At 35.9% G+C, this 14,249-nt stretch overlaps 1 protein-coding gene across 1 annotated transcript; it reads right to left on the reverse strand.

Annotated features, from left to right (window-relative positions):
- Window positions 1–1,659: 1,659 nt before the first annotated feature.
- LOC133288279 (uncharacterized) lies at window positions 1,660–13,229 on the reverse strand. The gene is made up of 5 exons (XM_061486004.1): window positions 12,909–13,229; window positions 9,827–9,939; window positions 9,376–9,747; window positions 2,446–3,199; window positions 1,660–1,761 (listed from the first exon to the last, which is right to left on the reverse strand). The coding sequence occupies exons 1-5, from the start codon at window positions 13,138–13,140 to the stop codon at window positions 1,691–1,693; spliced, it is 1,542 nt and encodes a 513-aa protein (XP_061341988.1). The 5' UTR covers window positions 13,141–13,229; the 3' UTR covers window positions 1,660–1,690.
- Between the last annotated feature and the right edge of the window lie 1,020 nt (window positions 13,230–14,249).

The following is a 14,249-nucleotide window of genomic DNA, read 5'->3' on the forward strand; positions in this document are numbered from 1 at the left end:
ACCAGAGCTCTGGTTACCAAATAATGTTAAAGCAGTAACCAATTGGCTAAACAGAAAGAAGAACGAACACAAGGATTGCAAGAAAATACTATTTCTCTTTTCTTAATTTTATTTAACCAAAAACAACACCATAACAATAGGGTTGTCTAACCCTTAAATAAACAAAACAGAATAACAAAAGGATAAATAACTAACAATTATTGAAAACCCCTAAAATATAAAAAAGTCCAAATAACAAAAAAGTAAATAACTAACAATTATTGAAAAACTCTAAACTATGAAAATGCTGAATCCAAATCACTCAACTCGAGTGCATCACATAACCTTAAAGAATTGAGCCAAGAGGACACCCAGTTGGCCAAATCAACGCGTCCCAACCTTTTATACCACAATGCCTCTTGGTGTTGCTGGACTCCTATTTAAATGTGCAATTGCACAAGTCATAGCTAAAAAAACTTTATGCAACCTCTTACCCCCAAGATAAACACAGCTTAACTACTTAAAATGGGTAATTAATGTGTATGTTAATGAAATCTACTAATGGCTGAAGGGGCTTGTGAAATTTTAAATTCCGAAACTTATGGCTTTCTAAGGCATGCTTATGGATGCCTTTTGCTTATGGTATGTGGGGGTGATGTGCCGTGGCACTGATAACATTTATGTATAAGCCCGATAGGGGGACGTGGATCATTACACTTGTCTCGTACAAACCATGAAAAGAAGAGGTACAAACTTCTAATTTAATTCTTTTTCGTATATTGAATAACAAGCCGCATTTGAAGAATTACAAAAAGGAGTCCATCAAAATTACAAAGTTAATCTCATCTTAAAAAAAAAAAAAAAAAAAACATTTCGAAATCCTATTTTAAGCAAGGAGTGGGAGGAACTCAAGATTAATAAAGAAATTCTTGGAGTAATTAATGCTACATTTTTTGTGCTACTTATTTATTACATAAATATGCATCTACATCCTTCAATTAACAGTCTTGCAAATCTTTCGAAAAATAAATTGAGAACGTAGAAAACATACTTGTCAAGCTTATGATAAGAAAGGACATTTTGCTTGAAAAAAAAGGTATTTTTGACAAAACCAATTTGAGTAACAGACCCAGACTTTTCATATCCTGCTTTTATTATGATAAGAAAGGACATACTGCATGCACAATGTTAGAAAAAAGAAAAGAAACTTAATTTGCTAAGTGTTAAGAAAATTTGAGTTTCCCAAAAGGGAGAGAAAGAAAAGTAACTGGGAGAGCTTAGAAACATTCAAAAGGGAAAAATGTGATTCATTGCCATCACTGGGTGAACATTTCTGGTATAGCTTTGCCAACATCTATAGCTAGCTTAGCAAAACAGGCAGAATGAAATGAACTATAAGCAAAGAGAACCAACGAGGGAATTGTTACAATTTTTTTTTTCCTTTCATTTTCTTTTTCCATCTAACGTCACAGAACAGCAGTAATGCATGAAATCAAGGCCCGCCACTTGTAGACTTTGACCTGAAAACGCATACACTGCCTGGAATCTTTTTTCTTTTTTTTTTGGGGTACATTTGATCTGAATCTTTTTAATCAACTATTTACACGCACGGCAACTTATATCCACTCAGACGTGAAGCTAGCCCTTCGCGTAGCTCACATTTATAGTACTCTCTGTTTTGTCTGGCTGAATGATATAGTTCAGAACTTGCTTATACATGTAATACAAGTACAACAAACATTAAAGATGTCCATTTCACAGCCCCAAGACAACCTGCGGAAGCTGCAAAAAACAGGGATATCAGTCTACGAGATACAATATTTCATGCACGTTTGATGAGTTACCAGATGCTCTAAGAACTTTAAACAATCATTCAGCTCATAAGAGAATTTTTCATTGTGTGGTTGCATATACAGTTAAGACTCAACGTACAATGACATCCTCAAGTTCCAAAAGCTCAAGCCATACAAAGAACAAGGGAGCGAACGATTATAATCTTATGTTGGAATGGTAAACTCAAGATAATACTTAAGTATTGGCAATCACCATTTCAAGGTCTATGCCTAGGGTATGCGTCTTCATGAACAATTTGACTAGAGGAAAGAAAAACCAAAATAAAGTGAAAACAGAAACAGTGGTAGAGTCTGTATGGTCCTAGCGAGAAACAGTGATCATAAAGATGTGAAAGAATTTTTTTTCAGGACGCCAATGGAGGGGGAATAGTTTGAGATTATACAGAATGTGAAGTTTCCTCCTTTCCAACTTCACTTTAAAGCTGAACTTCATCGAGCTAATCATTTCTAATTTTTTATAAACTGAGTAAACAAAACTCAATATCAGGATAGACGATGAATGGTATTACAAAAAGCACAAGCAATTTTTTTTTTAAAATCAAGTTGTCTCTAATTTAGAGTTAACATGTTAGCTCATGCAAATAACTATTGCTATATCATTAAGCATACTCACATGAAGATGGTGATGGGCCATGAAAAAGTGTGTTAGAATGTTCTGCAGATGGTTCATTCTTAGGAGGGGGCTCCACATGTGCAAAAGCTACATTTGGTAAAGGACTCAATGCGGAAACTGAATGAGAGACATGTGCTGGGGGTTCAACTCGTGGTTTTGGCAAGGCAGCAGGATGGTGTGGAGCAATAGTAGGGGCAACTGCAGGTGTTAGATGGACATATTTCTGAGTATTCCGTGTAGACCTCTTTCTACACCCAAATTGACAATTAGGAGGCTGAGCTTGAGAACTTCTCCCTGGAGCAGGCACACTTTTTGCAGCAGCAGGAGAACCAACCTTAGGTGGCATTGCACCTTCCCCATTTGTAGGTTCAGGTGTAGGTGAACTTGCAGGCAAAATATGGGAATTGTGGTGATGGTGGTGGTGGTGATGATGATGATGATGATGATTATGATGATGGTGGTGGTGGTGTGGATGAGGCAAAGGGGAAGGGGAAGGTGACCACACAGAGTTACTACCACGACTGCCATGAAGGGAGTGTTGCAAGATGGATGAAAGTCGAACCTGCTTAACCCTACCAAATTGAGTGTTATTCAAGCCAAGGTTCCTTGAATGAGGTCCCATGATGGTTTGCGCTAGTTGCTTTAGCCTCTCCTTTGATGGTGTAATCCCAATTGCAAGTAGGACTGACGATTGAACAATAGTGGGAGCAGCTACTGTAGAACCTTCAGAATTTGATAAGTTGACATACAAGTTCTGCATACCAACAAGGAAACCCAATCAGAATCAGCTTGATGTGACTAAGATAATCAGAAATCTTCTAAGTAACAAGAACAAGTAAATGTATATTATGTAGGGAATTCCCCAATTTAGGACATTTCAAAGTAAAGACACTAACAGACAAGCAAGATTGCTTACTTTTCATGCTATATGTTACAGGCAGAGATATAAATGGGCCAAATGCTTGAATAGTTTATACTAGATGGCCCAAGCCCATTCATTTAGACAGTAAATAAGTCAGTTGTGATTCTGTTAGGAGAATAGGACTTGTATTCTGTTGTATAGGTTAGGTATATAAGAGGGGGATAATGATTGTGAGGGGCATCCAATAAGATAGCAAGAATTGTGACTAAGAATCTTCTCAGTGTAAGGGTGCTGAACCCTTGTGAAGAGGAGAACCTCTTGTAACCATTGTTGATTGTATTCAATAAAGATTTCCAATTTTCCTTCATGTTTGCATTCTGTTTGCCTCTGTTATCAATCTTGCTTGCTGGATCAATTGGAGTGAAATATTAGAGCTGTAACAAGTGGTTCGACCTCCCAGATAAATTGAGAGGATTAGTTCTGTGGAAGCAAGAGTGGAGACTCTAGAGAAATCGATGGAAGCTTTGAGGAAAGAAACTAGCGAAACCAACAAGAAACAAGAATTCTTGGATGACATATACTTGTTAATCAAGAAAATGGCACAAACGAAGGGGATTGAGTCCTTTGATGAAGCAACCAAGAGCAAGGAAGACGGTAAGAGCACAACTTCCACTGAAGAGCCTTCATGTATGTCCAAGGTTGAGTTACCCAGTTTCGAAGGGCATGATCAATAGGGTTGGATTGCTGAGGCAGACAAATTCTTTGAGCTGCAGAGAATTTTGCCCTCAGAGAAGGTACAACTTGTGTTCGTTAGTACGGAGGGGAGCACCGTATATTGGTTTTGGTTCTTGAAGAAGGAAAAACCCAATCTAGATTGGGGAAAGTTAAGCAAGGCCTTGGTACATGCTATAGGTACATGCTATAAGGACCGGACTAGGGGGAGCATCTACGAAAGATTAGCAACTCTTTGGTGTATGAATATATTCAAGAATTTGAGATTCTTGTGGCAAAATTGATAGATGTTACTAATGAGCAGCTCTTGGAATATTTTCGGGGAGAGTTAAAGGCAAAAGACAGATATCGACAATTGTGCGAGGACCCATGACCCACAAGAAGTGATGTGTGCCATGGATTTGGCAAGAGATGTAGGAGGAGATGAAAGCACTGCGTGGGAGTGGTGGTTTCTGCCGCAAAATATTGGAGGGGCCAAATATGGGTTAGATTCGAAAGTGTTAAAGCTCAGGCGAGTTATACTTCGGGTGGGTCTACTCCAAACCCAAACTCCGAATCTACTAAATCTAATTGGATGCGACCCCACTCTATTAAACGAAAGCAAGAGTTTCCAAAGGGGACAAAACACATCACATATGGTGTCGTCTACGAACAAGGTACCAAATGGAACTCTATGCTCTACTCAATCTCGTAGAACTCGTCAGCTCACATATGATGAGTATCTCGCCAGGAAGAGGGTGTTGCTTCCACTGTGGTGTTCCCTTGAGTCCTAGTCACAATTATCAAGTTAAGAATTAACGACTCACTATACTATACGAAGGTGAAATGGAGGGAGAGGATTCAGAAGCAAGGTGAATCAAAGTCACATAACAAGAGGTTGGGAACATTGAGTTGGGGTTGGATCCTGATGGATCTCTCTTTGTATCAGTTGAAAGCATAAACTAACCCAAAACTGTGAAGCTAAAGGGAGTTTTAAGAGGAGAAGCAATAATGGTGCTAAAAGATAGTGGCGCTAGCCATAACTTCATTGGTTAGAGTGTGGTTTAGAAGCTAGATCTTCCAATATTGAAAACTCACTCATTTGGGTACACTTGGGGGACAAACAAAAGAAGCAATCGAGAGGGCGTTGTGCTCAACTCACACTTGATCTGGGCAGCCACACCATCAGAGATGATTTCTTTGTCTTTGATCTAGGAGGGGTTGATACTGTTTTGTGGATAGTTTGGTTGGAGACCCTCGAGGATAATAGGGTGAAATGGAGGACTTTGAGCATGATGTTTATTCACGAAACTCTGAATTTCTGGTTATTCCTTTTGACTCGACAAAAGCTTCGGCCATTTTCCAGTATGTTATGAATTCCATCAACAACCTTTCCTAATGAAGTTTGTCCTAGTTTTCTTTGATGACATTCAGATACGGTTAAACTCTTAAATGTATATAAGACGTAGAAATGTAGAAAGGTAGAGGCCACAGGTGCTGATTGAACAAAACTACATCAATCTAACCATCACAACCCACAAAAAAAATAAATGCATGGAAGTTTTGGGTGATTACGCAAGAGTTGGTTAAGTAGCATGCACCAAGGGGGGGAGACTCACAAGTAAGGAATTGGGAAATTGAGACCTTGGTTGGAAGAGAATGAAGCCTCTCCAATTGTTTCATGATTGTTCTTGTTTTGTAGTTACTTTTCTGAAATTTACATTTCTTGTTGATTAAAATTACTTGTATATTCCTTCATCAATATACAAAGAAATAGGTTTATTCTGACCAAAGACACTCATGTTTCTTTAATATTTCTGCTTTTGGGGTTGAGGTCTTAATCACATTCCCATCTCCGGCAAAACAAGGGCAGAGAATTTGGAACATCTAAGGTAACCACCGTAATTCAACACAAATCTTTTGCTAATAGAAAGAAATGCAATTTTGGAGAAAATTCTATTGATTACTTAGGTCATCTTATCTCTAAACATGGAATATTAGTGGATCCAAGGAAGATAGATGATGGCATGGTTATCTAACCCCAGCCCCAAACTATAAAAGGGTTCAGAGGATTTCTCAGGTTAATTGGATATTACCAGAGTTTTAACATAATTATGGAAGATAGCTAAACCGCTAACTGATTTGTTGAAGAGGGGGAATTTCCATTGGTTTCCCGAAACAAATGCAACCTCTGGAGACCTCAAATATGCCATACTGAAGCTCCAGTTTGGCGTTACCCATTTTTACCAAAGCATTTCCTATTAAGTGCGATGCCTCTGGAAAGGAGATTGGTGTGGCCCTTTCTCAAGACAAGCATTCAATTGCCTTTTTTAGCAAAGTTTTGGCAACAAAGCAGTGTATGAGAAAGAATTGACGATCATAATTTTGGCAATAGAACACTAGAGGCCCTACTTGTTTGGGTCGTTGAGTCCCTGTATTACAAATCAAACAAGTATAAGGTATCTTTTAGATCAGTGCATAACCATTCAAGATCAACAAAACTGGTCGGCCTGCCTCTGGGGGAATGAGATTGACATTGAATATAAGCAAGGGACAAGCAACAAGGTAGCTAACTCTTTATCTACATGTGGATAAAGAGCTCCAAATTTTGTCTAGACCCTACTATTAGCAAGATGTCACCAACATAGATGAGTAAGTCTGAAATATTTCTATGTTGTCCAAAGTGATTACTAACTTGAGGAAAGATCCTAATATTCACCCTTTTTATACATTGGAGGATGACAAACTTTTCTATAAGGGTAGGCTGGTATTATAGCTACCTCATCTTGGATTACACATCTGTTGCAGGAGTTACATGCATCACCAACAGGGGGCATGCTGGTGTTTTTCGCACATTAGAAGGTTAGCCCCTTCAAACTTTTGGCATGAGATGAAGGAGCCTGTGGCCTCATTTGTAGCATAATGCCCCATATGTCAGCGTAACAAATACCAAGTCAGCTCTCCAGCTAGATTACTATAGCTAGGAGTGGCAAAACAGGCTTGACTCGCCGAGTCAATTCGTTTAACCCACCCATTTTGGCGGGTTGAGTTGAAAATTTCAACCTGCCCCAACCAACCTTGTATTTAGGTGGGTTAAAATGGGTCAACCCAAGGGTCAGTTTTTTTGTTTGTTTTTTTTTTTATATAGTGTCAAGTATTTTATTTGTCATGTCAAACTTATATGATATCCAAATTTTTTATCTCGTACTTCTCTACAAAAGATAAAGAAGAAAACACTTGATTTATGACAAAGGTTATCCATATATGGAGGCATAAAAGAGTTCCTAGAGACTATTAGACTAAATAATAATATACATTGACTTAAGATTGGAAAAAATGAATGGAAATGTGAAATGGAATTAAATAACAATATAAAACTCAAAAAATAAGATTTATTTTTAAATTTGTAATTTTTTTATTTTTTAAACAGGTTGATCCACCAACCCGCCATAAAATGGGGAAAGTTGAACACTTTTAGAAGGCGGGACAACCCGCCTCGCACCTATTTTAGCAGGTTGGGACAGGTCTGCCCGCTTTGCCACCTCATTTCAATCACTTCCTATCCATAATGCAGTTTAGGAGGAACTCCGTATGGACTGTGGGACTGCCCAAATTCAAAGGGTTTGATGTCGTCTTGGTCATGGCTGATAGTCTGAGTAAGTATGCCCACTTTATTCTAATCAAACACCCGTACTTTGCCCGTAGTATATCTGAGGTTTTTGTCAAGGAAGTGGTTATGTTGCATGGTATTCCGATTTCAATTGTAATGACAAATATCCCACTTTTATCATTGGTTTTCGCCAAGAATTATTTTGCACTATCCTGAAACAGATGGGCAGACAAAAAATTCCAAACCTCACTCTTAAGACCTATTTGAGACGTTTTTGCTCGGAGCAACTTCAATCATGGGATCATTTCTGCCTTGGGCATAGAGCATCTGCACTTATGCTCAGTGTACTCCTTTTGAGATCATTTATGGCAGGCCTCCCCCTCCCTAACTCATTTCATACCTAGAGAGACTTTAATTGAGTCAGTGGCACCGGATTTGATGAGCATGAACAAGGCACTACGACAGTTCAAGTTCCACCTTGAACAAGCACAAGCACACATATCCCCCAAGGCCACACTCATAGGCAGCCCTCTTTCATTCAAGTTGGTGGCTAGGTTTATTTGAAGATCCGCCCTCAGTACTCAATTTCGTCTGGGATTCTCCCAAGCACGTTGCCCCCTACTATGACCTGTTTTTGATACTCAAGCAAATTGGGGCAGTGGCTTTCCAACTACAGCTCCCTCCTCAGGTTAAGGTGCATCCTGCTTTCATGTCTCTCAGCTTAAGAAGACCACTGATAACAATCCAGTAGAAGAACATATCCTAGAGGACTTTCAAGCGGCTGCTGACCATTACACTCCAGCCAAAATGCTTGCTGTTCACACCATCATCTAGCAGGATACCCCGTTGAAGCAGGTGTTAATTCAACCACAGAACCACCCAGCAGAACTGGGACCAATTCTCATGTTTACCCCCAATTTAGGACACTTTTCTCAGCACAAAATAAAGACACTAAGATACAAATGAGCCAAGAGCTTGGAGAGTACAGCCCAAGCCCATTCAGTTAGACAGTAAGTCAATTGTGATTCTGTTAAGAGAACAGGACTTGTATTCTGTTGTATAGCTTCGGTTTATAAGGGGTGACTACTGATTGTGAGGGGTATCGAATAAGATAGCAAGAATTGGGACTGAGAATCTTCTCAGTGTAAGGATGCTGGACCCTTGTGAAGAGGACAACCCCTTGTAACCATTCTTGATTTTAGATTTTCAATTTTCCTTTACGTTTGCATTCTATTTGTGTCTGTTTCCTATCTTGCTTGCTGGATCAATTGGGGTGAAAATTCAGAGCCTTAACACAATATATTATTATTTCTGCTTATGTAGTCCAACTTCAAACATAATTCACTTGTAACTGATAGAAATTCCACGACAGAATACACAAGAACTTGGTATTGACACATTTGACATAACATCAGAACTGAAGTTGACCATTAGAATAAAAGGTGTTAAAGAAATATACTATAAAACCATTAATATGATTTTTACCTAACAACTTAAGTTTTTAGGTTAAAATGGTTCTTTAAATGATATCAGAGTCTCTCTGACCAAGTGGACATGAGTTCGATTCTCACTGCCCCCATTCTATTAATAAATAATTAAAAAATCGTGAAATTTGTTAGCATAGGTAGGCAGATATGTGCATCGTCCACCCTTCAAGTTGAAATGGTTCTTTGCAGAAGATATACAAAATGATTACAATCAAGAACATACAACAAAAACAGTAAGAAAATAAATAATAATGACAAACCTCATAGGGTGACAAATCTAGTCCAGACTTTAGCTGACTCGTCATCTCATCAAAATTTGATTGTATTTGATAAATAGAGAAATTCAAAGTAAAGTTGAATAGTGTTTGCACTGTCTGCAGAGGAAACACATTCTGTTGTGGAATTATCGTGATCCCTCCCGTAAATTTCAGCATTTCAAAAGCGAAGGGTACCCCGAACAAGGATGGAGTGAGTAGGAGATATGATTGGCCCATAAACAGGTATTTAAATGATGCTCGTATCAAACTAATGGCAGCTGGAGACATTTCTGAATATTTATCATCTGGATCAACTGCAAACACAACTTTTGTGGTGTTTAACCCTGGTAAGGGATCTAGAGACAAGATAACCACCTGGTTTTAAAAAATAAGAATGACATCAATATATGTAATATTAATAAAGTTCATAAAAGGAAATTAGTGAGATAGGTACTTTGGAAGAAGGAACCCCTATCTCTTCAAAAATGTCATCAGAAAGCTGCCAGATGTTGTCTTCTAACAAAGAAACTGGCTTCTTGACAGAAAAGCTTGCAACAATGTCATGACCTGAAAAAGTAAAACAATGTCATTAAGTGAAAAGATTTCATAATCATGCTTATATCAGTAATAATATTACATCCCGTACCATAAAATCACATAATATATTGTAACACATAAGGTAAGTGCTTAGAAGCTTACCAATATACAATTACAAGGTTATCTTCACATATCACAAAATTGGAAGATAATGACCAACGATTAAACATAAAATGTTGCATTACAAAATATACATTGAATAGGCAACACTTATGCCTTCCATAGTCTCAGTAAATGGAAGTTGTCTCTTAAAAGTTACAATTGTATCAGACTGAGTATCAAAGTCAGCAGCATGTCAAAAGACACAGGAAAAGAATGCATCATAGGAACAAGACCAGCTCAGGAAGTGACAGAAGTGAACTCCTTCCAGTTGTCCACTTTCCAGGTAAAGATTACCATAATTGGATTTTGCAAGTAGTAAAATACAAACTGAATACCATATGTGGCTCCTAAATCCTGAATTTATCTTGACTCACAATATGTACTAATTATATTAATTTGATCAAAGGATAATTTAATACTATTATCAATGACAGTTGAAATAGTCAAGATCTAATGTAATAGTTATTGAAACAATAGGAAAATAGGAAACTTACATAAAATATGTAAGGAACCATAATCGAAATTTAAAACCCTTTGATATGAGACACTTGTAATGACCACAAAAGAGACATAACAGTACCATATCCAGGATAAAAACAAAAATATCTAATTTCTCAACCAAACAGTGCATGTACCAATACCTTTCCAGCAAATAACTTGTTCCCTTACTCTTTTCTTGGGAACAGAATTTCCAAAAGAATAAAATAAAGTAAATAGAGTCAAATAACTTGCATGCATCTCATCATATTAGTAGGAGTTACACATCAAAATTACCTATATAATAACACTATTGACACATGCGGGTTACTTATCATTGAGCCATTATTACCAGTAATTATTTTATTTAAATGGAATTCTAATACTTACATTTTTTTTTTTGGAAAACTCTAATACGTACGCTAATTCCCCTACACAGGAAGACATTAAAACACAAAGACAGACGTGAATGTCATGTATTTATGAACTGAGTAAATATTTTCCTTTAAATTTTCCAAGAATAAAACTAATTGATGTACAACAATTTATAGAGAGCCAAGAACATTTAGTAAACTTCCATGTCATTTAATGTATAGTTGTGCATGTACATTCAAGTAGACACACGCAAAAGTTGTTACACTATGGGTCCAGCTACATGTATTATGTCTTAATCTAATGTGCAATAGGAAAAAAGTAATTCAATGTTGTGTAGTTATCTCAAACTTAAAGGCAAAACCAACTTCAAACAACATTAACATCACCTATATCCCAGATTAGTTGGGGTTGACGGTCGATCAACCCATATAAAAGCAAAAACAGATTAAGGAAATATAAATAATAAATAAGAAAAATAATATAATAATAATAAAATAAAAATAAATAAATAAAAGCAAAGAAAATTTCTACCCTTCCAACCATGCTAATAGCTTTACTCCACTCTGTTCTAAGACAAATGACACACGTCAATCTATTTCCAACTTCATCAATTCTTATTTTCTTACTTTCCCCGAAATAAGTTTTAGCCAACCTCTTCCTTTCCATATGCCATGTTCTCAATAACAAAATTTCTATTTTTAGAAGAGCATCTTAGTGTCTTCAAAGAACATGCCAAAACTATCTCAATATATGTTCTCAAATCTTGTCTCCCACCGGTATTATTCATACTTTTCTTCAAATATCTTCATTTCATATCTTATCCATCCTTCTATTATCACACATCCGCTTCAATATCCTCATTTCCGCTACTCCCATTTTATGCTCATGTTTCTAGTGTTGATCATCATTCAGCTCTGTATAACATTGCAAACCTTATTGTTGTAGTCAATAATTTGAGATCTTTGAGATCATAAAGGCAGACACTAGTCTTAGGATAAAAGCACAACAGATGCATAAAGTAAAAGTGGGTTGAAATTATGCTGGCAAGTGTGGAAATGCTGAATATAATATTAACTTATAGAAAATGAAAAATGGGATTTAAAATACATCTAAGGTTTCATCTCATGCATAAGCATATGACAAAAAGGAATATTACTAAAGATTGTATATTTAGAACTACCGATATTCCACTTGCAGCAACAAAACTCCCATTTTTCTCGTTATTTTATTTTTTCTGTCCCAGCCTCCCATTAAAGATTGTATTACAGCCTAAAACCAGAAAACTGTTGTATTCATATGTACCATTAATATAATTTATATATGTACATGATTAAAATTGTAACTAGTTCTAAATGTTTAAAAAATATCAAAATGCATATCCCAAGTTTGTGAATATGCATTGTCAAATAAAGAAAAAGGTTACAGCCTCCGCAAGGTTCGGTTCAGAACATCCAATGTAGCGCCAAAAACCATTCTCGAAATGCATGTCCAAAAAGATTAAAAGCTTCAAACCTTACTGCAAATAGACACGAGGAAAGTAATTTCCTAAATAAAGAAAACATGATCTAACAAACAAATCTTTTTTTTTTTTGGACAGATAATAAAGCTTTTTTATTGGTCAATAAGAAAATTAGGAAAATTAAAAAATAACAACCCAGTTTTACCAAAATCTAAATAACTTCCCAAGCGAATTTATTGACACGATATTTTATGCATTTTATAAACCTCAAATTAAGAATTAAATAAATAACATAAAATATTAAATTTATAACCAAATCATTCACCATTTTCTACCCACATTTTTTTTTTTATTTTCTCTGAAATCAAACAAGGGTCACAAGAACAACTCGGGAAGCATATTCCTCAAATCACTTAAAAATAAATAAAAATGAACACCGGATCCATGGCCATGGAACAATGTCTAAACCTAAAATATCAAAAAGAAAGAAAATTAAATTAAAAAAAAATGGAGAACCAAAACCCACCTTTATACTTAGAATTGAAGTGCAGATCCTTCTGATCTGCATAGCGAACAAATGGGGGCAACCAGAAGATGGCAGAGAGGAACACAGCAGCTGAGAAGAGTAGAACGAGAATGCATCTCGGTCTAACGGAAAATGTACAGCAACAACACTTCGCCGCCGCATTCCGCCGCGGATCATCGGTGGCGACTCCGGAAGACAGAGTGTGTTGTTGTTGTTCTTCGGGCTTTCCCATTGGGAGCAATGCCGGCTAAGTGGGTCAGGATCCATCGTCGGTTTGGTGAAACCAGGTTGAGTTGGATGCACCCATTTAAGAGCGAGAAAGTTCTCTGATGAAATATTTTAGAGAGAGAAATAGTGTTGAGTGTGGTTTATAAATTTTGGTTGTTTGTTCATTTTATATATTTACTCAATAAAAAAAAGTGTTTATACTTTTAAATAACATAGTTTATATCATTTTACTTTCACAAAGATATAAGATCCACATCTTTATATTTTTTTGTCCACACTCTTTTCTTTTATTTATCTTTTTTCCTCACTTAAAATGACACAACTTTATCTCCTTTAAAATGATACACATTTTTCTTATAAAAGAAGGGAACGGATCCACTTATCACCAAAAAATTTTACAACTCTTACAACCAATTTAATCACCGTTGATTTCCGTCAATCTAACGGTTATAAATTAATAATATTTATTGTGTCACATTTATTAATTTCTAATAAATTATAACCGTCAGATTGACGAAAATTAACGGTGATTAAATTAGTTGTAAGAGTTGTAAACTTTGTTGGGTGATAAGTGGAGCGTTTTTGGTCTTGACTGTTTGAAACTTTGAATTGAACTTTGAAGAATGGGAAAAGAAAATAGTGAGAAAGGAGTAACTTGTACTGCTACAACAACTTTAGTCCTTGTCATGAGGACAAGACAGTGGTGGTGGTTTATCTGTTTTTTTTTTTTTATTATTTATATAAAAAATACTTTCTTTACAAAATTTGAAAGAAAGGCAAGGAAAATTGGATGATGGATTATTAGTAAATTGATTGTCATCAACACCGAAAATATTAATGAAAAGTTTTCTGTACTTTTAGAAGAGGAAAATATTTATCATTTTAAATAATATAATTTTATGCTACTTTAAATAAAATGATACTATTTTGGTATATTTTTTATTTCTTTTTCTTTCATAATATTTTTTAAAAAATTTATGGAAGAGAAAGAACGTAAAAAATTACTAAACATACATCAAAATACAATTTTTTCAATTAAAATATAAAATTATATTATTTAAAATGATAAATACTATTTATTTTTTGTAATGTTAAATTATTTTTAGTATTCTC

The sequence above is a fragment of the Gastrolobium bilobum genome, unplaced genomic scaffold (assembly GCF_033153095.1).
Source record: "Gastrolobium bilobum isolate Gb01-03AN ecotype WA unplaced genomic scaffold, APGP_CSIRO_Gbil_v1 utg139307, whole genome shotgun sequence".
Classification (NCBI taxonomy): domain Eukaryota; kingdom Viridiplantae; phylum Streptophyta; class Magnoliopsida; order Fabales; family Fabaceae; genus Gastrolobium; species Gastrolobium bilobum.